Source organism: Nilaparvata lugens, chromosome 11 (genome assembly GCF_014356525.2).
Source record: "Nilaparvata lugens isolate BPH chromosome 11, ASM1435652v1, whole genome shotgun sequence".
NCBI lineage: Eukaryota > Metazoa > Arthropoda > Insecta > Hemiptera > Delphacidae > Nilaparvata > Nilaparvata lugens.
In genome coordinates, this window is record NC_052514.1 from 27,034,460 (window position 1) to 27,057,506 (window position 23,047).

The 23,047-nt window shown below is 30.4% G+C and overlaps 2 protein-coding genes across 2 annotated transcripts in view; both read left to right on the forward strand.

Moving 5' to 3' along the window:
- Nucleotides 1-6,195, forward strand: part of LOC111062679 (copper-transporting ATPase 1-like) — a 132,929-nt gene extending 126,734 nt beyond the window's left edge. Inside the window, exons 22-23 of the mRNA XM_039437262.1 lie at nt 387-548; nt 4,591-6,195. Of these exons, the coding sequence (XP_039293196.1) occupies nt 387-548; nt 4,591-4,729 (301 nt within the window). The 3' untranslated portion in view covers nt 4,730-6,195. The remainder of the gene's footprint in view (nt 1-386; nt 549-4,590) is intronic.
- A 1,283-nt stretch (nt 6,196-7,478) lies between these two features.
- LOC120353599 (counting factor associated protein D) lies at nt 7,479-22,463 on the forward strand. Its single transcript, XM_039438026.1, has 8 exons — nt 7,479-7,897; nt 13,204-13,344; nt 15,765-15,937; nt 17,447-17,551; nt 18,467-18,626; nt 19,781-19,979; nt 20,935-21,161; nt 21,880-22,463. Exons 1-8 carry the CDS (start codon nt 7,843-7,845, stop codon nt 22,005-22,007), a joined length of 1,188 nt encoding a protein of 395 aa, XP_039293960.1. The 5' UTR covers nt 7,479-7,842; the 3' UTR covers nt 22,008-22,463.
- The last annotated feature ends 584 nt before the right edge of the window (nt 22,464-23,047 follow it).

The window sequence follows — 23,047 nt, forward strand, 5'->3', positions numbered from 1 at the left end:
TAACTATATTACCCAAGGGTAATATTTTTACTGTAGTGATGCCTAGATTTTATATTTTATTTTATTCTATTCAAGTACAGTACCTATATTGTATGAGTTATTATGTTTATTTTATTATATGTCGTATTATAAAGAGTTTGTAATATGTCTTGAATATTCTAATTGGCAATAAATGAAATTGAAATTGTTCATATCTTTCAAAAAATTCATACCAAGCAATTTTTCAGAGGTATTACTATATTTAAAAAATAAGTCATTTCTATTCATAATTTGCAAGTTTTGAATTGATTTTTGATGTAGAATGAACCGAGTATCCAATAGATGATTTGCTGGATGATTTCTACAATATTATTCTAGTCTAATCATTCTGTGAATTTGTTTTCTAGGTTTAAAAAACCAACCAGAGAAACCCTAACTACTACCGATTACATAGAAATTATGGAAGCAAAATGTGGCGGACAAGAATTGGAAACCATTTCCATTCATAGAGGAATAGATGATGTCGACAGACCATCATTCAGAAATTCCACCACCAGTATTATAAGCAGGTATGTCACTAGTTTCATCAAGTCCCAGTTCAACTTATTTTCTACTTTTGCTTTTGATTCTCATTTAAATGTGTTACTTGGGAGTGGGAAACGATAAGAAAAAGGATGAATGAGGTGAGGGATGATAAGAATAGTGCTATAGAAATTGAACCTAAGACCGGTGGAGTTGAAGCTTTGGCGAAGTTGAAGCTTATAGAATTTGCAAGCTCTAACAAAATACACAACTGCTTGCTGAAGATGCAATTTGAAAAAACTATTCTAATGAAAGAAAAAATACAAACCATTAGAACAATTTGAGAGATATTCAATGAAAATTATTACTGGCAAAGCTTTGGGTATATCGAGAGTACTTTATTGAATCATTTCAATATGTTCACATTGTAACATTTCATTTCAAATAGTACAAGACGTATCCTTAGTTTTTCTCTCCCAATCAGTGTTTCTTTGTGAAAAATATAAATAAATAAATAAGTGTTCATCACGAAATCGAGAAATTAATTTGAATTAAAATAAAAATGATAAATAATACAATCAACTACTATTACTTAAAATTTTTTTCTTATAAGTTAACAGTTATTTTTTTCTACTCAGCGTTCCACTTATGCTTTGCTTTGGGGCTTAGGACTGTTTCATTTGGTTATTATTTTGACGAAGGTTACAATTCTCCACTCAATGTTCAGTTTTCCTTGTTAAAAATTCAGAAAACTTAGCTTACTTTTGAATAGAACATTTTTATTATTTACCTATTTGTCTTTTAGCTAAAGTCTGTAATTATGTCATATGCTATAGATATTGCATGGCGTATTCAAATAATGCACCAAAGAATGAACCCCATCAATTTTGTATTGGTTCGACTTTTCCTATTCAAGTAGTAAACTTTTTAAAATGTAATAAGCAGAATTCTTATGAAATATATAAAGTTTTTCAATAAACTGAATTTGACTTGGAATACAAGTGGCAAGATTGTATTATAACTCCACAATGAAAAATGTACTGAAATTTCTTCTGCCATTTAAAACTTATACTGTAACACATTACCAAGAGAATATTATTGAAAATGGATGTTTTTGATCCAATCTTCTAACTGGCATATTTCTATGTGGCTCAATTTATTGCTCCTGTCAATTATTCATTGATAATATAATAATATTATGTTGTTGAATTTTTGCAAGAAGAAGTAAATATGAATGGAAATTCATACTTAGTGAATGGAAATTTCAAAGTTTCTTGTAATATACTGAGATGTAGATCTTATTGTTTTAATTCTTCATTCAGAAAATATACTATTTAATTGAAGATCAATATTTTTTCTATACTGCTCTCTATTGTTACAATTTGTCTAGAGAGTTCAGTAGTAACAGCTAGTTGAAGCCCCCCAACATAGTTAAAGATTTAGCATCTAATTTATTTTATTTATTGCATGGTTTCATTTCAAATCCCTAAATTATCTAGACTTGTTTTATCTTGATTATGATTTTCAATTATGACAATTTTTAATTGCACAATTTTATTTTTCTGTTAGCGCACGTGTAAATCATTAATGAGTTTTTGTTTATATAAAACAAAACATGAACTGGTTTCATCTCTAGCAAGCAAACTACAGAGGATTTAAGTAACCAGTCGTACTTGTAAGTCTGGTCAATAAGTTTTGTTTCAGTTTGGGTCCAAGTATCGCATACTGCCTTGCGTTTGAAGTAATTTTAACACAGTAGGTAGATGAATTGACTCGAATTGGATCATCTTTGATTAACATTAAAGTTGTTTGAATCATTTGTGTTCGTACTGAATCTAGTTTGAATCATTTGTGTTTGAAATTAGTTTGATTCATTTGTGTGTGTAATGATTCATGTGTGTTCGTACCGAAATCTGTTTACATCATGATTTGTGTTTGTCCTGCATCATATTTGAACGTTTTTATTCATATGTGTTTGTCCATCATATCAGAAGTATTGTGTTTGTTATTCTAGTTACATTGTAATTTTATTTGCTCGTTTCCAGTTTTGTATTTGTTAAGTTTTATAATCTTTCATCCAACTTTTTTCTTTCTTCTGATCATCATTCCATTTTAAAATTCCTTAATATTGTATGTAATCTTAATTTGTCCGAATCATTAATCATTCACTTCTAATGGTTTTTAGATAATGTCATGAGTCATGTAAATAATATTCTATCCTTAGTTTTTTAATATATTTCGCAACAAAATCCAGAATCATTTCACATCACAGTAACATAATAATAAATACTATGATATCATTCAGTTCTACTTGGCTATATTTCATGATGTATAATCCATCTCCATTTCTCATACCATAGCACCATAATAATACCTCAGTTGGATTTTTAATACTACTTTATGATGCATAATAAATTAATTATTCTCCATCATTCTAAAAATAAAAATATCTTAGGCTAGCCACTAACGGTAGGACATAAATGATAAACATGTATGTTAATGCATGTTTATCATGATAATACATGGTCATCATGCATGTTTTGTCATCAACGAGAGGCTTTGAACAATAAACAGCTGTTCGACAGCAGTTTCTAACATTGCTAACAATAAACATGTGTGTTCCTACTTCGTACTGAAATCTGTTTACATTATTATTTGTGTTTGTCCTGCATCATATTTGAACGTTTTTATAAAAATGAAATAAACAATAAATAAACCACTGGGAAATCACAAATTATAATACAAAAATAATTTAACCTCAAATAGAGTAGTGAAGAAAAAATAAACAACAAAAAATCGTAGATACAAAAACCCAAACTCAAAACATTTTGTTTGAAGCCTTTTTCTCTGATGACACAACAATGCTTGGCTTCGTGTGTGTGCATACATGTTTATCATGCATGTCCTATCGTTAGTGGCCAGCCTTACAAAAATAATGTATCCAAATACAACTTGAGCTGATATTTCCAATATAATAGAATAACTGAATATAGGCTACTCATATTAGAGTTTATTCCTTACATTATTTATAGTGTTGATAACAATGTTATCTCTGCATGATGGTTTTTGTATTTGCTACTTTTTGATATTTTTTTTAAAGTTTTTCATAAATCTATTCATTCGTTCAATTTCTACTTCTAAATTTTTCTAGAATATAAAATCTTTTGCATGTTCGTTCAAGCATCATCTGGCTTTACCAGTTTGATTTTCATTATTGCATTTATTATTTCTTATTTTATTCATAATTTCTTATTCTCTAGGCCCTCAGGCCTAGTTTCTTCCAAGTAACAGAACATTATTACTAAACACTGAATTCAAATTGATTTGTTGATAAGTGCAACTTACGTTATTGTTTGTTTAACGTACTTAATGGTTAGTTATGTAATTCAAAGAAATTAATAGAAATTACCATCAATTTTTTTCTTACTTCTCAATCTCGGAATGTTTCAATTTTTTATGATCAAAACTCTGATCAATCACATGAAATAACCATTGAAAATCGTTACTTTTGTCAAAATTTTAAGATTAATCCTTCAATACATGTTTTTGTATTCTTGCGCTCTCCCTAGTGTTTATAATAGAGATTTTAATGATGTAGAAAATTTTTTCTATACCCGTGACAGAAGAGACAAAATTTATCACATTTGAAACCTTTAATGTTTCCTAAACACTTCTATCAAGTATTCATTGAAATTTCAATGTCTCTTATTGTTTCACTACATTGAACGCATACCATTCAACTGAAAATATTTATTAAACGTGCAAGTGAAATGGTTGTGAATATTATTAACATTGAGACATGCAGAATTTTAATTCAATAAAATATCATTAGGAAATGTCTATATCCATGTAAGACCCTTTGACATTTGTTATAACTCACAACAAAAATAAAATATAAAAACTACCAGGAAGCTAAATGTTTGTTATTAAAAATGTATTGACCACTTCTACCTCAGAGCAATGATTCACAGCATTGATCTAAGTTTCTTCTATTATTATAACTTGTCATGCTCCTAAATTTTTGTTCATTGTGTATAGATTTCTTCTAAATTATGAATCATTTGTATTTATTCGACTTTTGTTTTGCAGATTTTTCAATAACCGATCCAGAACCGAGCTTGAAGGTCACTTACTTGGCGAAGAAGGGGATGATGGTGAATATAGTATAAATTTTGAAGGTTACCGTGGGAGTAATAGAAAACTAAATATTAGTACTACGCCAATTTAAATAATAATTTTTTTGATAAAGTTTCCAATGAGTTTTCAAGTGCTTAAAATGTTATATTCTATGAACAAACTATATAAAATTTAATCAGCGATTGGTACTAACTTATTTTACATCACTTATTGTAAATGTAACAAGGTGTGTTTGTGTATTTATACGCATTTGACATTTATAAATTTAATTGTGAGAACAGTTTCTAAAAATAGAATCGTATTAAAAAACATTGTTCAAACTGAATCTTTATTTTCTCAAATATCAAGTTTCAGTTGAATGGATGAATAATAAATATTATAGTTTTGAACGGACTTGAATTTTATTCAACCTAAATGAATAATGAACTTCATTTCCATAAAACAATCATGAATACTTCAGGTTCAACACAAACTTGAAAACAGTGTGATTATAGTTTTTTGAATTCACATTCTCAAAATTTATGTGTTTAGAAAGTTTCAAACTTATGTTAAGTTGATTGGTCAATTGAATAATATGCTAGTATTTCTAGCTGCAGGCTTGTATTTTCCAAGCAAATACAAAAATGATTAATACTTGTGCACAAGTTTGATTGAATCAAACAAAATTTTCTAAATCTATTATTGTTCATTCTTTTTTGTTGTTGAAGAACTTTCAACTTCTGATAGAGTGGTTAAATAAATATATTTCAAGTATCAGTTTTGTATTTCACGAAATAGTAGTTACCTTACTTTGATAATTCAACCACCTATGTTATCCTCAATCTTGAGTAACATTATAAATCATCATATTATAATTATTATTTATATTAAAATGTTGATTGGATGTTAGTTGCAAACTGAATTAACTTCCAAACTTTGTTATCTAATATATATTTTGAATAAAATGAGACTGATGTGTTTAGAAAACCAAACAGCATAACTTACAGTTGTTAACCATGACCCATAAATTAATATATTAAGTACTGTATGCTGTTATATTACCAGGCCTATAGAGCTATAAACCTACTGTATTTCGAATAATGATAATCATTGAAAATATAAAATTTTTCTACTGATTCCTCTTTACTACATCTTCCCTTTTTAATAATTTTTTGTGAAATAATAATTTTAGTTTATCACTCTCCATTTTTGAAGTCCACTACATTTCTTCCATGCTGGAAGATTTTGTAACCATAATTTTTTTCTATTTTAACGTCGTCACAATCCATTAATTCCATCCTGATTCTTATTATTCAAAACAATCATATTCTATTTTTGTTAAGTAATAACATTTACTTATCGTATATTTTAGAGTTTTATTCACGGTACTTCATGTTCACTTCGTCAACTTGGAATGAATATGAATAATATTCATATTCATTCCAAGTTGGAGAAATATTTCAATTCATTACTGGTTAACTCTAGGCTAGTGCAATTTTCTTATAATTCTGTAATATTTTCAATTATATTATCATTCTATTTTCAATTCAAAACATTGTTTTGCATGCTAAAATTGATGCAGTCTGATATATTTTTGTATGTATATAGATTTACATAATAATATGTATGTATAGCATTGTACAATGTGATAAATAAGTTGATAATAAATTTTCTTTAAAATTAAATCTTAATTACTCAAAAATTCCCTTTCTCTTCTGCATGTAAATATTTGTTTTATTGTTGAATTATTATTGTGGGTTTGGAACCCACCTAAAACTGTAGGTCCATTCATCTCTCTTCATCATCTGCCTCATTACCCACGCACAAGTCTAGAGTTCATGTGAGAATCACCCTTAGCAAAAAAGAAATTTCTTATATTTTCCAAATACGGAAATATTATTGGTTTACAGGTGTATTCTATACTATAACGAAATTTTCAAAACATGAATACCGGTATCGTATGTTTGAAACTCATGCTTGAAATCACAACGCATTTACAATCTCTCAAATAATTTTCACTTGTAATTGGATAATCTAAACATCAAGAGGCGGATGTTTCTTACATAATAAATTTAATGTTGAATGGTAACGATTCTAATGAATAGTTTAAAAACGAAACACAATAATATTATATTATGAAAAAATATGGTTCAGTTCAATCTACATATTACTGTATTTCCAACTCATTCTGTCAAGTGGAGTTGAGTCTCCCTTAATTCAAAATTCTAAGCCAATTATTTATTGAGCATCAACGTAGAATATTCCAGTGTACAATAAAAAACCCAAACTTACAATAATTGACGTGAAGTGGAAAAATTTGATACCGTACCGTATGATATTTATTCAACCTTATAAAATTATGTTCATGTGGTATTTATTCAACATATTATTTTTTACTATGGAATGAAACATATTAATTTATCGTACAATAACAAAATCTGTCAGTTTAGATAAGATACTAACTAACTCAAGTACCGTACCATGGCTTACTTTAGATAAGTAAGATTAGTATAGTAGGCTGTGACCGTACACGTACAATAACATGAAAATAAAGATACACTTCATTGCAGATTTAAGTTGAACATAAAATTTTTTAGTGTCTTGTAATGACACAAAAAAGATTGTAATTGGGTAAATTGTTCACAGTGGTGAAATACAAAGATGAAAATAATTAAGATAGTCATGCTAGACCAGAACTAACTTATTATTTAAAATATTCATAAAACAAACAATCACGAGCTTTATTTATCCAGGAACCGCTTCTCTGTAAATTATATTTGAATTTCCCACCGTGAAGCTTGACAAACAGCTGATTATGCTCTTCGACCAATAGCAAGCCAGAGTTTTCCAATAACAGGAAAAACAATGAGGAGATTCGTAGGTTATGAAATTTGGCTTTTGTGTGTGTAGAGGGGGAAACATTTAAACAAAGTGACAGTACAAAATATAAAGCGTTTTCAAACAATTAATTTTACTATTCTCCAGGGTTCAACTCGATGGTTGCTACTCTGTAGAATGTTATCAGGAAGCTTCGAACAGGTCATAACGCTGATTTATTGAACGTTAACCTTTGACTTTTGTTTTAGATAGTATTATCTTACTGTGCAAAATAACACGATAAACTAACGTTAGTCGACATAATTTTAAAAGAAAAAAGATTAGTGTTTGAGCTGCAGGCTTAGGGTTTTAATCTCCTTTGACTCTCTTTGAGAGTTTCAATTCAAAATGCAGACCATCAACTTGGTATTTTTGGCCGCTATTTTGTGTGCCGCTGGAGCTGGTAAGTTTTCAACTAATTTTATATTATTTTATAAGTTGAATATTTTTCTTCGAATAGTTTATTGTCTTACGATACTTAAATAGATAGTATTTATTAATACGGTAGTTGAATAGTTTTATACCTAGTACAACCCCACACACTACTATGCCGCTTGTACATTAGGAGTCCATTAGCCTACATAAATAGGATTACTGGTGTACAACTAATATTTTATAAAATATTGTCAAAGTTTGTTAGCCTTTAATTCACTTTGTCAAAGATCTTTCATTGAACTGTGTAATGAGTCACTTTTAGACAAGGCTAGGCTAACAACTGCAAAGCAGAGGACTAAGCAAAGTCTATATAGGTCTATAAACCCTAGTTTGAATAGGTAGGTAGGTCTATCATAATTATTTTTATATTTATAAATTTTTGCCATTGACATAGACAAAATAAAAGTAGTTTACTGTTTTTATGGTGATTTTAAATCTAGGTAAGTTAACTATCTTATATAATTTTTTAGTCGCTAGTTTCCTCAGTGACTACGTAGATCAATAATTTTATGCAAGGGTTGTGTGTGTGTGTTTAAGATTAAGATATGCTAGCCTCACTTGGATGTTCATATCTAGTCAGACGGTCTGACCACTTATTTAAATGCTGTCTAGAACCAGCATGCACACAGGACAGGACAAAGCACGACCGAGTTGAAATACTGCTATTGGCATGTAATTACCTGACTAGAACGAATACAGTATCTACAATATATACAAAGGTGTGAGCTACGGTATTGTTGAATCTTGTCAAAATCTGTCCGGCTTCCAACGCTTTTTGAAAAATTGTACTGATGACTGCATTGCAATTTTAGAAGAGTTATTTCAATTTTTCTAGGCTTAACAAAAATAACGAAATATTGTAAAAAACAACCTTGAATTACCGGGTTTTCCGTGATGATAATTTACCGGAAAAGACAATTGTAAAGTATATAGGCAATACGCGTAAATAAGCGCACAACCATTCCACTGTAAGTTAGCTAATTTGCTATAGAAAACGACAGGTCTTAAAAGTATTTTATTTTAAACTCTAATGCAGCCTAATTGTATGATCACATTGGATGCATTATGTGCAAGTGCACGCATGGTCATGCATGCCCAAGCGCGCAGATGAGGATCATAATCTGGAAGGAGCAATAGGATAACACACAAACACTGAATGCCTGCACTTGCTGGTTGCTGTATCCTGTGGTTCAGTGTTAGCAGCTGATGACAAGTGAGACAAGTCAAAACGTGTTATAATTGCTTTTTCACTTGTACACACGTAATTATACCCTAAGTATGCTACTGTTGTAGGAAAACTCCCGATTATTATATGTATGGTAGGTACTTAATCATTTAAAAATAAAATAGACTATCGAGTTTTAAAGAAAACAAATCTTTATCACGTCTATGCTTTATACATTTTTCCTGTTCAAAAAATGTTTTTCATAACAGACCCTGGGTTAGATAGAGTCATAGAAACTTGAATCATGATTGCCACAATGATCATTTTTGCTGTTAGAGTATGAAGAAAAATTAACAGAATAATATACGACTGTATGGTTATGTAGATTAGATTTCTGTAGATCCCAACAAATGAGTGAAGTTGAAAGTTATGGTCAATAATACAGTATGTGGCTTTTATTATACGGCTTCTTTTTCAGTTGCTGTGAAAGAGTTCAGTAGAGGCTTATTCTCAACGCTTGTAAAAAATATTTATTTCTCCATTATATTTTATTCCTTTATATCAAAATTGATTTTCCTGATAACTTGTGTAAATTGATATAAATAGTAATTTTTTTATTCAATTCTACATCACAAATTTTCTCATGTTCATAAATACTATAATTCATCAAAGTATATTCATACTAGTTTTTATATATTCATGTTAATTTTTCCATACCAGTTGTTAAATATGTGACACATAGGCCTAATATAAATTTGGAGTAGATTTTAATTCTCGATGTGAGTTGTAAAGGTTTTGCTTTGGTGAAAAGGTATCATCAGATGTTGACTTTACATCAAGGAAGCATATCATCGCCCAAAACGTGAACTGATACTTTCCCACTAACATGGATTACTCTATCTATAGTAGGCTGTGCCACTACCGTACCTATAAATTTATATAACGTTCTACATTTTTTATTCTGTTTTACTGAATTTTTTATAGAACTTTTAATTAATGACTCCTAGTTTTTGTCTTTCAAGTATTTGAATTGATCGTTCAACATTAACTTGAACTACAAAACAGTAATCAATTATTTTCTAGTTTCAGAGAAGATTATGCCATGGAGAGGAAAAATAAATCCAGCTGTTTGGATTTACATAATTTTATTTTTTTTATTGACTTGAAACTAGATTTGAAAAACTCAAAGCTCACACTTTGAAAATCGTTTTTCAAATCTTATTTCTCGGGAAAGATAACTCATTACTTACATAATAAGTCATACTTATATTATTGCATCGAATTTTCTTTTATTGGTTTTGATTCCACCTACAAATTCAATTTACTCATTATCAATTATATTACTTTCAACCGACTCATTTTTAATATTGAAATATCATCATACCATTTGAATATTTTTTTATGATTTCAATATACTTTAAGAGATCTCCTTTCAAGGCTGTACAAAATTTATTTAATAATACCCATTCTCTATCTATAGATGCAGATGAACTTAAAAATTTTGTATCTTTCCATTTGTCTGAAACATTTTTGGGGGGGGGGGGAATTTTCATGTTCAATGCTGCTTTAGAATGGAAGTTTTCGTAATACTTGAGATAAGTTATATAATATTCTTTTGACCTGCTTCCAATGGAATCAATGAACAATCTTATAGTTAATTCTGTCGTTATCTATTAGAAATGTTTGAACTTGCCAAAGCAGGTCATCTTGAGATAATACCACTCTTGCAATGCTTTTGACCATTTTTTCAACATTGTGGATCACTTCAGAGACATCTTCATTCATACCTATTGATAAGATTTCAATGGAACCTCAGACCATTGAACTATTCTGTGGTCTAATTTTAAATCAATATGCATACTACTGTGATGCAACTTAGTCTGAGCCAAGCTCATTACATTCCTATTGCATTCTTTCACAAGATCGCTCGTTCGCTCGTGTCAGGTGATTCTTTATGCCAATATTTGAATAATAATCCACTGTCATAGTAATTGAAAATAAAAGGTCATGTCTTGTGCATGCTGGAGCAAGACTGCATTACAAGGGGTGGTCATCTGATTGTGCCACCACAGTCCCAGTGTGGGACGTCAATCTGCCTCCAGAATTAATTGAGTAATTTCTTCATAATTCTACTGCAGGTTAATTTTAAACTTTTTCAATTCCATACTTAAACTGGTTCGTCATAATTGTATTGGTGATTGCGGTGGAAAAAATCAATAGATCTTACGAATATGACGTCATTAAAATTTAGTTATCTTTGAGAAACACCTTCTTTTGGATTAAGAAGATTGGGAGAGTTCAATATGATGAGTGAGTGTTGAATTATTAATTCTCTGTGTTGCTGTGAAGCTGTGTTGCTGTAACAACCGAGACTAGTATCTCAATTTTCCGAATAAGATCGTTTTCATTTAATTTATTTAATTATCATGACTCGTTAGTCTCAATTAAAGGGATAAATAAATTTTAAATTCTAATAATTGAACATTGTAGATGATATCGTATAAGAACATAAAAAGTTAGACTTGGAATGTGAATTCAAATAATGTTGAAATGAGAACTATGTTCATAGCTTAGCAGAAATCCAAAACTGATAAATCAGTTTTATATTATGCCGACTAAGCATGACTAGTTTTTTTTTAATTTCAAAAAACGATCAATTCCTCTTATAAAGGCATTGTGCTGACCATTTGATAGTTTACATGAGGAAAAGTTTTGATCAGCTTACTTGGGAAACTTGAGGAAAAGTTTTGTTCTGTACAGTTGGAATGCAGTTCACTTCTTGTCAGCCCCCTGTGATAGAGCTAGAAAGATTCTATTGTTAGTTGTAATTTTAAAATCCATGAAAAAAGCAAATCTATTAATTGAAATTCAAAATAAGTGATAAATTCATTTCCTTCAAGCTTAAATTATAGCAATTGGTATATCAGGAAAGCGAAATTAATAAATACCGCTACTTTAATATCAAGTATCGAAAGTAGGTAGAAATGGAAGATGAATGGAAAATAAATCACCTTGAAGATGCTTTAAAGTGTGAGCATTAAAGTTATCTATAAGATATGCTGACATTTTAAAGTAAATCTCTCTATATGTAATACTTCCTCTCACCTTTCCCAAAATTGGATAATTCTATTATTTGGGTAGGCCTACTACTGAATTTCATCATGGAATAAGCGTACTGGAATGCGTATACTTTCTTTATAATATTATTAGATTCACTGTTTAGATTCACTCTTGATTCTACTGTATATTAGTCCAGTGAAATGGTCGTTTTTCAGGAAACAGCCCCAAAAGCTGTTCGGTTTTTCTTGTCGGTTTTATGTGTATTTTGCGACGATGAATTCGAATCTGAAATTTGCTGACACGCCAGAGGGCGGCTTCACCCCTAAAAACCCCCAAAACGCCCAAATTTTAGGACTCTTTTTATTTTATATTGAAAACCTCGGTGTTTTTGGTAAAAGAATTCCGTACAAAATTAAAGAAAATAAAATTCCAATAGATTGAGTGGTCGCGCAAGATTCTACGATTTCTAGTTTTTGAGCTACAGATTTTCAAAAAAGTATTTTTAAGGTATTTTTGGAAATTCTGGAAACTCACTACTTTCACTATAAACAGCTTATACAACTTGGACTAATGATGAAAAATCACATATCAAGTGAAAGTACAATTAATTCTAAACAAGATTTCTCAGAAATTTTGAAATTTAGTATAGGGGAGGTGGGGGGGAGTACTAGCGAAAATAGAAAACCATTTCCTGCAGCCAAAATACAAATTTTCTATCGTAATAACTTTTGAGGCCTCCCTAACCGATGAAATCAAAGTTTTGGATCACATTGTTATAAAAAGGATATATTCTATCAGAATCGCCCGTTAGATTTAAGTGGGGAGGCACTTATAAGGACACGTCAAGGAACAAATTTTCAAACACTATTTGACACAATGATCGCATTTTCTCGTACTACAGCTCATTCTTCTCAGCTCGTCAAGTCAAGACGGTTCAAAATCAAAATATTTTGTATTTGAATGTATTACACTGGTATGTCTTACCTGTGATGTTATTTCACTCCTTGGATGTTATTTTTAGTGAAATGTGATTAATATGATTTTTTCAGACCGCTATAATGAATCGCCCGTATTCAGCAAGACGTACATAGTAAAGGGAGCTTTGGTTATACCTTATGCGGAGTTGGAAGAGCCTTTCGCTGCTTGGTATGATAACCAAGCCGGGTCCAGTCGCATTGATTACTATGGAGGTAATTGAAAAGCAGAAACTGGCAAAATGTTCATGATAAATCCAAGTTCTGTAGCACCTTTTACTCATTCCAGTTTTTCACTTTAATAAAAGAACTTAAAAATAACACCCTATTTTTAGATTCATCAGAATTCGGGAGAGAATCAATTTCGATTATTTTTTCTCATCCCATCTCTGTAATGTTTCTTTTTCATTAATTTTATTTATAATATTAGGTATTAATTCAGTTGCTTTATTGGAATTGTAATTAATATTTTAGTTCAATTGTAGAATGTTGTATGATTGAGGTATATTTTCTTTTATGTAACCAATAACATCGTGGGTTAAGTGGAAGAGGGGGCTCTTATTGCCTCAACTTCGCCCACATCACTTTTTGTAATGTTACAAAATGAAAATAAAAGACATATCTATCTAATGATTTTGCTAATAAATTTCACAACTTGAAATATTCAAATTGGTCTGATTAACAATCTTATACTGTAGATCTTTCTGTAAATAAATTTTCCAACTGATGTATGTTACAATATACATATTTTTGATATTTGATTATGCTATTGTAGTATTGTTCTGATTGCATCTACTTAAATATCACTGCTGCATTTTAAATCAATGAATTAATCAGATTTTATGCACTTGACTCAATTACATATTTCGATTCATTAAATTTAAATTAGCACAAAGCATTGTGAGATTAATGAATGGTGTTCATTAGTATTGTAAAAATTATTTAGACAGCTGTCATAGTTGAAGGTTATTGAACTTGTGCATTATTACGGAAACAATTTGCTTTTGTTTCATTTTAATTCAGCTCAATTGTGACATACTTATGACATTCATCAGTCATCATTTGATCAAAGAATGATTTTTCTTTCTTGAATTTAAATCAAATATTGTATTATTTTCTTATGCATGCGATCAGTTTATTTTTCCAATTTGAATTGATATTCAAGTTTTGGGGATTTTCCCGTGTGATCCCTTATTATTCTAGATAAATAAATAAAAGAATATTGGATATCGATTATAAATAGGTAGTCATATATTACACTTCCACATCAGATACAAAATCACCTACCGAGACTGAGTATTGTTGTGTGCTTTACCATTGAGTGATATCTGTATGAGAATCTATCCTGTTCACCATTCTGTCATAGACTACTCTCAATGATGAAAGTTTGACCATTTTAATCCATGGTTGCAAATAGAAAAATAATGGTCACTATAAAAATTCACATAATTCTCACATTTTACCGAAAAGTAGAATAATTCATGTCATTTTTTAGCTGTTGACGCAATAAACAATGCAATCTAACTTTTTCTGTTCTCCAACTAATTTGCTCTGACGAATCAGTGATCTCACAAGGGAATCCAACTATTTCACCACAAAACATGGGAAGTAGTTTTATAATTCTATTGACTTGTGCGTTAAATGAAAGCTTTTCGTTTAAGTATCAAACAGATTCTTCTGTTAGAAATCTATTTCCTATTGATGAAAATATTTTATTTGGCACTTTTCATTGGATTTTTTAACGGAATTATAGTTGAAAACTGTAAACATAGTACAACTTATATAGCAAAGTTTCTGAAATTTCATAAAATGTATGATCTCCAATTAGTCATATCCAATATTAATTCATTGAATTCTTTCATCAAAATAAGACTTTTATAAATCAGAACTTGATTATGAAGCGTTGAACTATGAACTGATATCGCAGAACCTCTCCGTAATATATGAAATCAGTTAATGATCACAAGAAAAAATTATGACAATGAGATATGAATGTGTGGCTTAATCCAAAGCTTTTCTCACCCGAAAATCGATAACAATGGTGTAGTGTTATGTTTTCAATCAAGTTCACGATCAAGCTATGTTTTCGCATTTCTTATTATCAAAAATCTCTTTCTTGACAAACAACTACAAATTAATATAAATTATCGACTCAATGAAATTACACAGTAATCTATTGATTATCAAATCAATGTTTTAACTAGACAAACTTCATCAAATGAATATATCACTATCTATATTTTGACTGAGTGTAATTTATTAATTCATGCTCAGTTTTAAGTTCAAAAACATGAGAATATGAATTTAAAATTTATATTCATTCATATAAATCAAATACGGAGTAATTATGGAGTGTGCTACTCAATATTACATTGATAGGATTGTATTAGAAATTGGTGCAGTCACTAATACGATGCCTCCAGGAAGAATCCCTTTTGAAGCTAAACATTATACACCCACTGGGAAAAGAGATTTAGGAAGGTCGAGTACCGGAACAGGTTATTTACTAGACCTAATCCTTGAAGTGAATAACAAGAAGAATTGTTTCAGGTATAAAATGGAAAATTCAACATAACAATCCATTAATTTGCCTTCTTAAACATTTGTGTTACAATTGACAATTTCTTAATTTGCAGGCATGGTTAAAACGTATCAGTTGCAGTCAAGAGGACAGTATGGTTCTCTGTTGAAGCTGGCCCCAGTGACTACAGAGAAAACATCCAACATAGTTACTTGCCTTGAGGTTGAAGGAACTGCAGATATGCCCACTGAAGTACAGTCCATCCTACCTGATTTGACTGGATTCAAGGTGAATATTTCCATCTGGAATATTTTTTCTTCAATCTATATTGAGATTCACGTTAGTGGAAATTATAAGAAAGCATAGCTATCACTTCTCCTTTTTCACAGCTTTCTTTAGTAGATAGCTGTGATTCAAGCTATGCCGGTTAATTTTTTCTGATATTAATTTTTGATTCTTTTTAATAATCAATTCTATCCCGAATATATTTCAGTCGTCAAGTAAATATATTTTTTCTTGGTTTAATGACGATTTTTATAATTGAGAATAAATATTTCAATAGTTCATTATACTTCTACATAGTAAAGTAAGTGATTCACTTCTAGTGAAAGTAATTTCGTTAAGTAATTTTGTTTACAATCTTTCTAAATTTAAAATTCCTATCTTGTAAGTGTTTGCTCAGTAAATTGTACACAAATCTTATAAGTGAAAAACATAACCTTCTTTCTGGACTTGTATATGCCTATGAATAAAAATTTGGAGGAGGAACAGTTTTGTGCTGTACCTGTTGGTCCTGCCCCAATTATTTTAATAAATGATTGAATTGTGTATCGAGGATCAATCAATAAATTAATGATGAAACAATAAAAATATTTGGAAACGGAGCAGAGGTAGAAAAGAATAGAGCTATCTGCTTTGTCTGATGACAGATAAAGCTAAATTTTCAATCTCTCTTTCGAATAACTTGAATTTCTGCAATCTTTCGATATTTTGCCTACTTTTTTCTTGCGACTTTACAACCTGAAATGCACTATAGAATAGTATCCTCTAGTATTTTTAGCAGTGCATTATTCTATAACTATGATAATTATATTATTGATCTAGAATGATGTGTTCAATATACTTGCGCTTAATACTCAGTGTACTGAGAAATGAGAGTTGAATGTACTTTTAATCACTATGAGTCATGTTGCCTATGTCTGGTAGTCCACTCTTTTCTACGTTTGGTGTGACTGCATTCTAAATTCTATATAATTGAGATGAAAGTAGATGAGAGTGAGTGCGATTGAAGCAATTTCCCTACGAAACTTTGATAAATTGTTCAGGGAATAGTTGGTTTGTAATAAAAAAATATTGACAGTAGAACAGAAATAGATTACATAACCATAATGAAGAAATGGAACTTGATATTCAAATAATCTTGATCTGATCTGATCTTGCTCTTTGAATTGAATTGATCACCATTTCAACTACTGTGGCTGGCTAGAAAAATTTGCAAATAAATTTAAGCTATTAACGAGGTGTATGAATGTTTAGTACGTTCTTATACAGTACTCGTCTTTTTAATATTGTCCAATCAGAAGAAGCTGACGAATCTTCTAATAAATATGTCTCACTCAACGCTTGAGAATATATCAACCCGTTACTTGAAAAACTACTTGTAGTTTTATCTTGTTAATCTAAACAAAGCTAGTTAATCTTGAAATGAATGAATTAATTGTATATTGTCCGGTACAATTCTAGCGTTTATTTTGCTATTTTAAAAATGTTGATATTATGATTTTGTTCACTTTGCAGCGTATTGGAAAAATGTTCTACCAAGGAGTCGATGCTGATGTTTGGAACAAAGTTGTACAGATAAATGACAAAGTCAACAACTACACTATGCTCTTAACGTGGAAGGTTGGTTAATTATATTATCCAATGTTCAATTAATTTGTTTTCATTTTATAGAATTGTTCAACATCTTCAAACCATTATAGGCCTATTGCTTGGTATCAAAACAGGATTGATTGTCATGGAAAATCTTATAGACAATCAATCTGCGATCAACAATCTTATCTCATATGTTTAATATCCGAATAATATTTTTATACTCTACATTCTATTCATTTAATTTATTTAGAAGTTTGTGTTTCTTCCATTGTTTCAAAATTTCTTAAATAACTCAATATCATATCGTTTCAAATGGTAATTGAGTGAAATATTTCTAATTAATTAATTAATTTAACCCATCTAAATTCAAAATTTATAGTTTCCATGTTTATTTCGGATTGAAATTGTTTAGAAATTGTACTGTAAAAGACTAACTTTATCTTGGACTGAGTCATCACCTAAATTTGGAAGAAAAATAGCACAAGGACCACCTTATTATTGTATCTATCAATGTTATTACATCAGTGCCATTTGCATCGTAAATAAATAAATGAAAAATAAATCATGCGTCTACAGTTTTAATATTTTTTTGTAGATTTATGGCCAAATTCATGAATATCAGCTATAAAAATTATGAAAATAATATTTTTTTTGTAGAATTTCAAAAGTACTTGTCCTTTCATTTGAATTTGGAAGTTAAAAGAATTGAAATTGATTCAATTCTTAGATGTAATATTCTTATAAATTTAAATCAAAATAGAATTGCTTATCAGTCTCTAACTAGGTGCTATAATAATGATGAAAAAATCTCGTACATATTACAAGCTAGTTATTGGTTCATCTACTCTTGTACTGTAAATTAGGTTCATTATCAAATACTCTCTCAATTTCTAAGCAATATGCTGCAATAGAATAGGCGTAATACTCTTATTTTTGTTACAGCAAGCAGCAAACAGTGTCAACTTCAAACAGCCAGTTCCTCTGTACTATGAAATGAAGGGCTTCAACACACTTCTCGGCTCACACTACGATCACTATTACCTCTATTATTCCGACTACTCGTTTGAAAAGCCCGACCCTTCAAACTTCCAGATTCCTCCAAGTGAGTATATCAATAATTATTATAAAAATGTGTTCTTCTTATACAACTAGTTTCCTTCAGCTGAATATTTGGTGAATATCCAAAATTATTTATAATTTATATCACATTTTTCTGGTATCCGAGCCTCATGCATTGAAATTGTTATTAGTGTTATTCCATGTTTTAATTTGAATTGTAAATCCCTATTTAAAATGAAGGTTTTAAAACCCGGTTCACAAATACTTTGAAAGTTTTGGAAAACGGGTTACAAGGCAGGTGATATTCTTTCTAATCTGTACTGTTAAATAGTATATTTCCAATAATTCTCATCTTCTACATCATTCTCATCGGTTAAACTAATAATTGGGAAGAATTTATCAAATTTAAAATTATAATTAATTTGTTCTTTGTACAAATTCATACATACAAGACACAATTACATAATATTAACAAAAATAAAAAAATGAACAGTACAAAAGAACTTGATGAATTTAAATTAAGAAAGTTGTCAATGATGAGATGAATATATATAAATATTAGGTTAACATTAACGTTGGTTAGGCTAAAGAGAAGAACATAATATAAATTCAGGGATTGTCATTGATTTCCTATCTTATTATTTTCTCATATTGTAGCCTATATGGTATGTAGTATAATATAGTATAGCATCTTGTATTTAGTATATTTAGTCTCTAATAATATTTTTTCGCCAATATAGAATAGTTTTTTCCTTGTATTTCTTTATCTATTTTTCTCATAATTTTTAATTTCTTTGTATTGCGATTATTGTTATTTTCTTTATTGGGGAGCAATTTTGGGGATTTTCCCGTGTGCTCCCATATTATTGTAAATAAATAATAAGTAAATAATATCAGATGAGCCTACAATAGAATGTATTATTGTATTCTTCATTTTTTTAATCTGTTTAATATATTTTTATACTATCTATTATACTAAGTGGGTTGCATAAGAAAGAGTGATAATTGAATGATAAAATTGAATTGATCTGATGAAGATTCATGGATATTGATAAGCATAAACTATTTCTTGGTTTATTTGAGAAAAAAATAGTTCATAGGTCAAGTAATTTGTCAATGATCTGATGAAGAGATGTAAAAATTGATAAGAATCTAGATAATTGAAGAACTAATGATTGTTCTTATTTCAATTGGTAGACATGAAATGCGGAGGCTTCCCAGGACCAGGAATCAACCACTTGGCCACTTTCAATCCAATGAAGGAGTTCATCAATGAAGAGCGCAGTCACCTGGAAGCTGAATGGGAGCGCTTCCACAGAGTGCACAACAAGCGACCCCACTACAAGAACGACAAGGAGCACCTCATGAGGCAGCACGTATTCGAACAAAACTTCAGGTATGTCTTAATATGATATATTTATTAATGGAGGTTTAAGAAATGCATATAACGACATTTATATTATTTATTTTTATACAAAGTACATAATTAATATTATCATTAATATAAAAGAATTACATTACACTTGAATTACGGCCAAACTCAGATGTTGTATTATTGCTATTGTCTTGTAAAAGTTAAACTCATAAATGTTGTACAACTGTATCAAATGTAACCTACTGGATTTCCTAAAAAGTCGTGATCCTAGACTACCTCAATATCCTGTAAGAAATAAAAAGTAAAAGTTATTATTGTGCAAAATGTCATTTTCCTCTGTTTTCACATTATTTTTCCTAAAAAACTATGGATAAAAGTTTGCAAACTGAATTATAACGTCTTTTAAATTAAGCCACACTCATCCTTTGATTAATGACGTCATTGCATTGTTTTCCCCTTTGGACATTAGCTCTTGAGGCATTGGTTATTAAATGACATCACGTAATAACGGTTAAATTCAATAGACGTTTCTGCAATCGGTATACAGTATATAATCTATCGATAAACCCAAAAACCAGTAAGAAGTACTTAGCTGTAGAGGCTTTTGAGATACTTCACTGAGTAATATTTTCTATAATTTTAGATACCTGAGATCAATAACTTCTCAGATTTAAATTGATCTATTTTGGTGCATTTCATTATTAGAGTGAATATCAAACCAAAACCTTGATTTCCAATGAATTTCTACGGAGCAGAAAAATAATACCATTGGCTGTTATTGTAGTGTTCACACGTTTGCAGGATTAAGTGTGAAAACTACCATTAAAACAAATAGTATTATTTTTTCAGAGGAGCTAACGAAGCTCAGTATAAAGCCACCTGAAGGTGGCAAAATATCGACTTGGACATAGATGGCTATGAGAGTGGGAATGTTGATCAGAGGAGTAGGCATAATGCATTTTGCGTTTATTTGCAGGTACATCCAGTCGAAGAACAGAGCCGGCCTGACATTCAAGTTGGCGGTGAACCATCTGGCCGACAGAACGACTGATGAGCTGAGGGCGCTGAGAGGATCGCGTGTCTCTGCCAACCGCACGGCCGGCCTCAAGTTCCCCTACTCCGATGAGGAGTTGGTCGCAGGAATCAATGGTCTCCCAGAAAGCATCGATTGGAGACTCTTTGGAGCTGTCACTGCCGTCAAAGGTACTAATTAACTGTCTCTTATAAAGTTGGTTCTGTTCTAGGCCTACCTATGATAGATAGGTATGTTAGAAGTGTCTCTGGCTGATTACAAAACATGCATGATAAACATGTGTGTATGTGTGCATGATAAACATGTGTGTACATGCATGTTATCATGCATGTCCTATAGTTAATGGCCAGCCCAATATTAATTAAATAACTGAACTCATTCCCCACACCCAGAATGTGTCTAGTGGCCTTGTGGGGAATATTCACAATATACTCTAATAATTAGACCTGCCGATGTATTTTTTCTTCTGTGAATAATATTTATTTGATTTGAATACAGACCCTCGAGGTCCATTTTGGTGAATAGCTCATATGCTTGTATACTATATACATTCCTTATGAATAAAAAATTTGAATTTTTAGTTGTAATGGAGTTGTAGGCCTACTGTATGCTGTGAGGGAGGTGTTCTCCTATTCAACAGGACTTCTTCCTGTTTCAAAGGACGATTCACAAGTCACTAATTTACACAGGGTTTCAACTCAGAAAATAATATTATCTTTGGTTCTCAATTGTTCATTTCAAAGTTCTAAAGCGATTTACGTGACTCATAACAAAACAGCAATTTACACACCGGTATTTAATAAGTTTACCTAATCAATGAAGCCATCTAGAGGATGTTGAAAATAATATAACCTTACTATTTTCACATATGTTTTGTTTTGTTTACAGATCAGTCAGTGTGTGGATCTTGCTGGAGTTTCGGTACAACTGGAGCTGTTGAAGGGGCCTACTTCTTGGCCACCCATCACCAAGTCAGACTGTCTCAGCAGGTGATTTTCTCACAATTCCTCATCTAAATTACACACATTTCTAATAGCAATTCTATGAGAACAATGAGTGTGCATAAACATACAGTAACCAGAACAACTCTCTGTCTCAAATCAAGATATACTATGCAATGATTGAATATAAAATTCAGATCACTACGTGTTCGTGCAACTACTGTCTATAGTTATTTTAAATGATATTCAAAATAACTAGACGTTGTTACTAATAAGATTAGCCATTGCAAAATCACTGCTGGCTTTGTAAAAATGTTTTCTGTCTTATTTGGTTCTCCATGTAGCACTTCTGTTAAGACATTTATTAAAATTGAGGATTAATTTTTGATGTTTTTTAAAAAAGGCTGAAAATTTGACAAGAACCCTTTCATAAATAAGCTATTCATATGTGTTTTTATTGTAAATTGGAATGTAACTAGAAAATGTAAAGGCGAGATTTAACCTAGAACATTTGGACTGTTGTATAAATTAGTATTTGAATCGTTTCAGCCTGGTTCTTCTCTAGAATTTGTATAATTCTGAATGATTGAATAAATAAATTTCTGTTAAAAATGAAAGAATTGGCGCCACCATCCAATTTCGTCCCAATATTTCTTTCAATACATATATAAAAATTATAAAATAACATTCAATTTATTCCAAGTGATAGTGTTTACAAAAATAATAAAATCTATAATAGCATTTGTATAAAAATTGAAACTTGAAGTTATAGGGACAATAACCTGATGCCCTGCAAATTAATTACCGTATCTCAATTCACGGAATTATCATAATTCATGAACTCATTACAATAAATTATTTTCACTCTTTTGAACGAGCGAAGTTAGGTCTAAGATTAAAGTCGACGGTTTGGCATTTCTCTCAATGTTTAAATGTTTATATGTTGCGCATTTACGGCGAAACGCGGTAATAGATTTTCATGAAATTTGACAGGTATGTTCCTTTTTTAATTGCGCGTCGACTTATATATAAGGTTTTTGGAAATTTTGCATTTCAAGGATAATATAAAAGGAAAAAGGAGCCTACGCCAATATTAGAGTAAAAATCAGATTATA

What these genes read in the sequence shown, in the direction of transcription:
- LOC120353599 (XM_039438026.1), top strand. Translation starts at nt 7,843, where the DNA reads ATGCAGACCATCAACTTGGTATTTTTGGCCGCTATTTTGTGTGCCGCT. An exon ending in TTTGTGTGCCGCTGGAGCTG is followed by an intron (nt 7,898 to 13,203) that starts GTAAGTTTTCAA and finishes TGATTTTTTCAG; the next exon opens with ACCGCTATAATGAATCGCCC. An exon ending in AGCTGTCACTGCCGTCAAAG is followed by an intron (nt 21,162 to 21,879) that starts GTACTAATTAAC and finishes TTTTGTTTACAG; the next exon opens with ATCAGTCAGTGTGTGGATCT.